This window comes from Galeopterus variegatus, unplaced genomic scaffold, assembly GCF_000696425.1.
Source record: "Galeopterus variegatus unplaced genomic scaffold, G_variegatus-3.0.2 Scaffold365, whole genome shotgun sequence".
Taxonomy (NCBI): domain Eukaryota; kingdom Metazoa; phylum Chordata; class Mammalia; order Dermoptera; family Cynocephalidae; genus Galeopterus; species Galeopterus variegatus.
In genome coordinates, this window is record NW_007726476.1 from 616791 (window position 1) to 624962 (window position 8172).

An 8172-nucleotide genomic window follows, 5' to 3' on the forward strand; every position below is an offset into this window, starting at 1 on the left:
ATGTGGACTCTCCGCATTATTTCCTACAACTACTTCACAATCCACAATTATCCCAAAATAAGAAGTTTTATAAAAACAACAATATAAATAAAACATTTGGCTTCTGGAGATTCTCCATTATAGGATTTACTGCTGTCTCTCTTGGATGACTTAATCATTCATTTTCTTGGAAGTACAAAGTTAGTTAAAGTGACCACGGGAACTCGTTGAGGCTTTTCATAGCAGTATGGCCACAGAATGTTATACTGGGAAATATAGTGCTTAATAGTCTTTAAAAGAATAAAGATGGGGCCGGCCCGGTGGCGCACTGGAGAGTGCGCCGCTTGGGAGCGCGGCGGTGCTCCCGCCGAGGGTTCGGATTCCATGTGGAGACCGGTTCCCGCTCACTGGCTGAGCGCGGTGTGGGCGCAACACCGAGGGTCGCGATCCCGTTGCCGGTCCCCGGTACGGGCGCTACACCAAGGGTTGCGATCCCGTTACTGGTCAGTAAAAAAGACAAAAAAAAAATAAATAAAAATAAAGATGAGTTAAATTAATCATAAAGGCAATGAAATGTGACTTTTCAATCAGTCAAAATTAAATTACATCTGCTTTCATACTATATTTTAAAAATATAGTGTCCTTTTGAATTTTTATATATTACATATCAAGACTTACCTGCTATTTTCTGTCTTAATTCTTTTAACAATCAATTTCCAAGTAACAAATGCTTTATTAATTCTGAAAAGAAAAACATGTCTTACATTCTATACTTATAAATCATGCATTTATATGGAATAAGTTCAGCAAAATCTTAGTAATATTAGAAAATTCTCTAGGAGCTTCCAGTTAAGATGGCAGAATAGATAATCCCCAGTGTCACTCTCTCCCACAAATCATCCAATTTACAACTATTAAAAAGCAACAATAGCCAAGCTGGGGCCACTAGACCTTAAGGGAAGAGGAGGAGAAACCTATGGAGTTCATGAAGGCAGGACAAGCCACAATGAGAAGAAAGGAACGCTCCCACCATTTTGAGTCCCAGCTGCTTCGAGGCTGGAGCTGGTGAGCACATGGAGAAAGAGCTGGCAAAAACCTCAGCTGTGCTCTTCAAATGAATTTGCTCGGAGGCAGCAGGGGAGAAGAGGGCCTTGGTGGCCCCCAGGCCAGCAAGACCACTAACAGTGCCCCTATGGACCCACACAGGAGCAAGAAGCCACAGACAACAGAAAAAAGAAGATGCTCAGAGGCCAGTGAGTCATCACAAGGGATGGCACATGGTCTGTCCCATAAGTTGTGGTGGTGGGGGAGATGGACCCACCGGGGGAACTCTGGGACACAGCATGGACCAGCTGATCTGCCCTCCAATCAGCACAGGATCACTCAGTGGAGACTGGTCAGGAAAAAAGAACTGCAGGGGGTACAGTTTGCTGAAAAAAACTCACGCCCAAAGCAGAGTTTCCACACAACCCAGGTGCACCGGATCTCACGAGACCCAGAAGTATGTACAAGGTCAACAATTAAAACCCAAGCTGCACAAAAAGCCTTCACCAGGGAATAAGCAGCAATGAAGCAATCTAGCTCAACTACAGGGCTCAAGTGCTGGTCCCCACAGGAAGTTCTTCCATTTTAGAAGTAAGCAAAGGACAATAAATTAGTTCCAGTGCAGACTTTAAGAGGTGGGAATAGCGAACACTCAAGTACAGAAGTGAAAGAAAAACCAAAATACCTACAGACCAGAAACAAAGTTTGATATTAACTAAAAGGCCCAACACCACCAAAGAACACCTATAAAACCTAGGAGGACTGGAAGCCCCTTGGGCTCCCAAGCCAGGGATGGGGAAGGGCTGAGGGCCTCCACCATGCCTCCCTGATGTCCACAACCAGCCCAGTGATGACCACTAAGTCGCCACAGGAAATGCCTCAGGCTTCCGTGCTGGGGTGATGAGTGGTTGAGGGCATCAGCTGTGTGACCTCTGACATCCTCAACCAGCCCAGTGATGATCACTGAACCACCTCAGGAAACACCCTGGGCTCCTGAGCTGGGGCAGTGGGGTGCCGAGGGTTTCAGCCACACACCCCAACATCTGCATCTAGCCTGGCAATGACCAACCACTGCTGGAAGCCCCCGGTTTCCCCTGCCAGAATGAGGGGAGTGCCATGGGCCTCAATCATGTCTCCCTCCTTCCTCCTGTTCCCACCCTATTTCCCTCCCTCTTCCCTCCTTCCCCTCCCCCCAACTGCTCCACAACATAATTTTAGAATGAGGCATGGAGCTGGGGGAAGCCGAATCCAGCCACAACTAGGCAAGTTGCTATCACTGCCCCAGGGCCCCGCCAGGGTCCTGAGGTATGGAGCTGGGAGAAGCTGAACCCAGCTACAACCAGGTAACGAGCACACAAAAAACACCATTTCCACGAGGGTAGCCCACCATAGCCACTGCAATGGCCATGGCTGCCTCAAAAGTGCCAAGTCTCTGTAGTAGCAGCCACAGCCACTGTGCAGATGGCATGACAGACTCTCAACTTCCTTGACACAAAGAGAAACACAAACAGAGACCAAAAAAAAAAAAGAAGAGGTCTTCTCTCTCCACAAAGCACACTCCAGAGTAAGAGAAGAAGCATCTGATTTACAATAATAGGGGAGGACTTGATCACACCTGCCTCAGTACTAGACAGATCATCTAGGCCACAAACCAAAAGAGGAACAGTTAATTTATTGGATGGAGAGAACAAATCTATGGCTATTAGTTGGGGGATGGGGAAGGAAAGAAGGAGAGGGGGAAGGGGAAGAAGGAAGGTGGACTGGATAAGAGGCATAAGGAATAAGTATGATTTGTAGCAATGAATATGCTAATAAAAATAAAAATAAAATTCTCTGTAAATACTAAGGCATATAAATTTTCTCCCAAACTATCAACAGAATATAGAACAAAAGGAAATGTAAGTGAAAGTCATTACATTTCTCATAGATGCAGGATTCACTTAGCTGCAACATTCCAATAAATACTAAAAACTCTAAAATATATTATTTTCCCTTGTATGTTTATTGGCTTACTATTTTGAAAATAGATTCATATTTCAAGAAGAGACAAGATTCAATTTTCAGTGATAATTAAAAAGGTACATTGATTAGGGCCGGCCCGGCGGCGCACTTGGTAGAGTGCGGCACTCCCGCTGAGGGTTAGGATCCCATATAGAGACCGGTCTGCTCACTGGTTGAGCACAGTGCAGGCGCGACACCGAGGGCTGCAATCCCGTTGCCGGTTGCGGTACGGGCGCGACACTGAGGGTTGCGATCCCGTTACCGGTCACGAAAAAAAAAAAAAAAGAAAAAAAAAAAAAAAGAAAAAAAAAAAAAAAGAAAAAAAAAAAAAGGTACATTGATTAGGGCCGGCCCGGTGGCGCACTTGGTAGAGTGCGGCACTCCCGCCGAGGGTTAGGATCCCATATAGAGACCGGTCTGCTCAATGGTTGAGCACAGCGCAGGCGCAACACCGAGGGTTGCGATCCCGTTACCGGTCACGAAAAAAAAAAAAAAAGAAAAAAAAAAAAAGGTACATTGATTAGGGCCGGCCCGGTGGCGCACTTGGTAGAGTGCGGCACTCCCGCCGAGGGTTAGGATCCCATATAGAGACCGGTCTGCTCAATGGTTGAGCACAGCGCAGGCGCAACACCGAGGGTTGCGATCCCGTTACCGGTCACGAAAAAAAAAAAAAAAGAAAAAAAAAAAAAGGTACATTGATTAAAAAAACTGTATAGTGGTAAGTATAAAAGTAAGATAATGTATGTCATCTTAATTTTATTTAAATTTATGTAAATAATGCACTTGTAATTTTAAAAACTCAAAGAAGAATCTATATAAGAACTGAAAAGTTTCCCTGGTGATTATCCATCATCCATAATTTTCACACATGAAATAGACATGCCAACTGTTTCTGCAAATCTCCCTCAACATTTCCAAATGAATATTGCTGCCTATTTTATGCACATGTGGGACTAGTTTAATGCCAATTAGGTAGCTGGCAAAAGCCAGTAGGGAGAGGAAAATGGCAGGGATAGGAATGTCCAAGAAGACAACCAAACAGCCAATGTTAGTGATGAAATTGGCTGATTTTGAATCAAAGAAGACTGAACCAGGCCTGGAGCCAACCAAGCAGTTCAAAGAGATCCCGTGATGTCCTTCAAAGAGGCACACCTGAGGCCTGGGAAATCAGAAATGCCTCAAATCTAGTAACTTGACATTACAGAAGCCTCCAAGAGGCATTCCAACTAAGTTCCTATTTCACTTTAACCCCAATCCACAGAGTCATGGTAACTCAGGACTCTAGAAGAACCCTGAAAACTCAGATGAATTAGAAGGCAACCCAATGATGGTGTAATGAGTATCTGCACCAGGGCGTGGAAACTAACACACTGGAAAGTTTCACACTGTGAAAAGCTAATGCTGATGCTCTAGTCATCCCTGCACTGTATATGTGGCTTCACCAGCTTAAGTTACTAACACTCCATATTTATCTTATTTTACTATTTGAAATGTTACTTTCTACCATATTAATGTTAAAAAACTTTATAAAATATATTAAAATAAAATTTAAAAATCAAATAATTCTACAAGGTTAAACCAGACTAAAATTTAATTTATATTTTTCTTAATATGAATAAAGAAAATGAATCATTTTAACTGTGGACTCACTGATGCCAAATGTCATATAAAAAGATGATTCTTGTCCCATTTCTAACTGGGTTTCAAACGTTTAATAAATGAAAATTATTTAGAGCAGAATGGACCCTAAGGCCTTTTTACAAAGCAAGGATAACAGTGGAAAATACGACACTGACAGAGCTTCAAATAGATATAGAAAATAGTATTTTGAATAGTATCTTCAGCTGATAATCCAAAATCAAAAACCTATCCAACGTCATTACTAGTGCCTAAATTATAGTGACACAGCTATCACATATCCTTGGCAAGAAACTTTTCAGAACTGTTACTCAGTTACCTACACCACATGTGACTTGGGTGTCAGACAATAAGAAAACCAGCTTCATTTCCTACCAAGCCCTCCACTGCTATAGTCACACCATTTCTCCTGCTGAATACACGCTCAGCCTGTTCATGCCTCAAAACTTCTAAAATTGATATATTGTCTGTCTGGAACTATCCTCTATCCAAACCCCACATGGCTGTCTCCTTTCCATCACTTAGATCTCTGCTTACATACCACATCTCTGACCATCTGTCTAAAGTAGCAACATACATGTCTATTTTATTTCTCTGTTGCACTGTCTTTCTGGCCCTTATCACTATTTAAAATTATCTTGTTTATTTATTTATTATCTACCTCTCTCCATTAGAATGTTAGTTACATAGAAACAGAGATCTGGCATATTTTTTTCACAGTTCCACTCCAGGGCTCATGCCAGTGGAATGCAATGGGTACACGAAAAACATCTGTTCAATAAGTGAGTGACTTCTCTGTCAGAAAGCCTATACACTTTTCTTACAGAAAAGTTCCTCAGGTCCTTAGTAGCAGCAGGCCACAAGAAAAGGCAGACATTAGAGAAGCAAGAAAATTATAAAACTAGACACAAACACAAAGAGACCAACAGTGTGGGACTACATTGTGAAGGATCAGANATAAAACTAGACACAAACACAAAGAGACCAACAGTGTGGGACTACATTGTGAAGGATCAGAGCCCAGGAATCCTGATGTAATGTGATATAATGTACCATAGAATTAGATAAATTTTAAATGATGAACTTGAATCAACAGCTGCCCCAGTTCCCTTACTCTGTTTCATTTTCCTTCATAACAGTTCATCTCCACCTGACATTGTACATATTTACATATTTGTTTATTATGTCTTATCCACTATAAGTTCTTTCACAGCAAGAAAACTGCTTCGTTTGTTCAATACAGTATTCCCAGCACCTTGACTAATGCCTCATTCTTAGTAGACTCTTAAATATTCATTTAATCAATAAATAAATGCATGGAAAAAAGTTAAAGTAAGGTCAATATAGTTTATTTAAGCTTGTCTGATGATAAAAATTTATTTACAATATTTATACAAAAAGATTAGAATGAAGAGTTTTAATAGTTAAATGAGTAAGCTTCCCTTATCTGAAAAATGTTTATGGAACATGCCATTTCCCCTATCATTCCCCCCAAATGTGGCATTACTGTAGTAGAACCCAGAAGTCATCCAGGCAATTATTATTTCAACAGGATCAAACTGCAAAGAATTGGTTTCATTCTCATTCATCTCACCGGAAATTGGAAAATATCTTCAATTGCTGTAATAAATAGAAGCATCTTCTTTCTAATAGCCATTCCAAAACAGATATGAGTTCTACTTCTTCTACATCACCACCTCTTTTAATAACCTACAAATATGAAGCACAAAACATGACTTTATTTCTTTAAAAGATATATGCTAGTTTCAAGAAATTAAGAAAGCCTATATTTGGCTCATAATGACTTGCCTTTATAAATAAGCTTTTTCTGTATCTGAAACCCCAGGCACTTCATCTCCATCCAAATTTGATTTCCCTTAATGCACTTCTTTTATACTTGCCATTTCTAATGCTATTTCTTATGCTCCATCAAAGAGAGCATAAGAGAAACACCCTCCTCACCCTTTGATACTTTTCACAAAAATCTATTCAAATTTTGAGTCTCATAATTTTCACATTTTCTATAGAAGTAATATTTATGAACTTAATTTTAAGTACAGAGATGTAGCAGTTCAAAGTGGCTTATAATCCCAATACTCAGATAACCCATTTTGACATTCAAAAACTACATATCCTTCATCAAGTAGTTCTCTCTCTTCCCAAGTCCCACTCCCTTATCCAAATGTGAACATTTTCATTAAGTTTCTTTCAGAAATAAAGTATGCCTATAACAGCACCTATGTATCTACACGTGTATTTTTATTTTTACAGAAGTTGTTCCATTTTCACTGGATATGGCATGTCAGAGATATTTCCATATCTGCACAAACATATCTACTTAATACAGATGTGGTCCTGCCAACGCATACTTAATAATTTATTTTACTTGGGAGGCTGGGAGAGCAGAGGAAGGCAGACAGGCATTAAATGATCAAAACAAGTAATTGTATAATTACAACTTGTGACAAATATCCAAGTGCTGTATAAGAGTATAATAGGGGGATTTCCACATCTGGTAACGAAGTTTCTGACAAATGTGCCAATAAAGAGCATTTTTCTTTTTTATTATTGTAATTCCTATTATGCAAGCAAATGCCTGTTTTCTAGTTCTTCCTTTAAAAAATTACATCAAATATTAATAAAGTATTTAAGAGGTGAAAATTTTTCCTAAACTTGAATACGCAAACCTAAATCTCCACAAAGAAAAAATGTCGCTATTAAATAACTTTCTCCCAAGGAGATTCTTAAACATAAATTGCTCCTCAAATAGCCAGGTTTCTCTGAAACAACACAAAGATAAATATATGAAATTAAGTACTAATTTGGATAATATTTTTCAATTATAATTCTGAAGGATGAAAATATCCATAATATATTACCTTTGAGATAAAAGAAGCAGTAATAATCCAAAATTCTTTGCAATGTCTAGCTGTATGGGTAGAGACTACCTGAAGATCATATGGATTATAAAGGGCTTTAGGGTTGTTCCTAGGACGACAATATACAAATTCTCCATCATCTTTCAAAGGTTCCTGAGGTTGAAAAAAAAATTAATTTGACTAAATTAGCTAATAAAACAACTGAACAGATTACCCCATAAATTGAAAGAATTTTAAAACAAATCAAAATTTAAACAAAGTAGTATCACTGAGAAAAGCTAACATCAAATTGTGTCTAAACAAAGTTCAACAAGATCAACCTTATGAAAGATTTAATATACTTAATTTTTATCCTTAACATAATATGATGATAAAATATTCAGAAAAATTGATCTATATGCTTACTAATGCATGCTTACTAACCCAAAGAACTTGACAATGTAACTTTTACATAATACATGCCATGTTCCAGTAAATTTGTCTGCCAACACCAGAACCCTCTGGGGCATATTAAATCTATCCCTTATTTAGGTAATAATGGTGTGTTAGTTTTTTCATAACTAATATTTGTTAAGTGATAAATATTTAATAAGTGTTTCACATATATTATCTTTACAACCATCAGAGTTTA

General features: G+C 39.1%; 1 protein-coding gene across 1 annotated transcript in view; it reads right to left on the bottom strand.

The window, feature by feature from the left end:
* Nucleotides 1-8172, bottom strand: part of DNAH14 (dynein, axonemal, heavy chain 14) — a 390354-nt gene that overhangs the window by 340852 nt on the left and 41330 nt on the right. Inside the window, 3 exon segments of the mRNA XM_008567995.1 lie at nucleotides 658-720; nucleotides 6257-6372; nucleotides 7542-7694. Coding sequence (XP_008566217.1) covers nucleotides 658-720; nucleotides 6257-6372; nucleotides 7542-7694 — 332 coding nt within the window.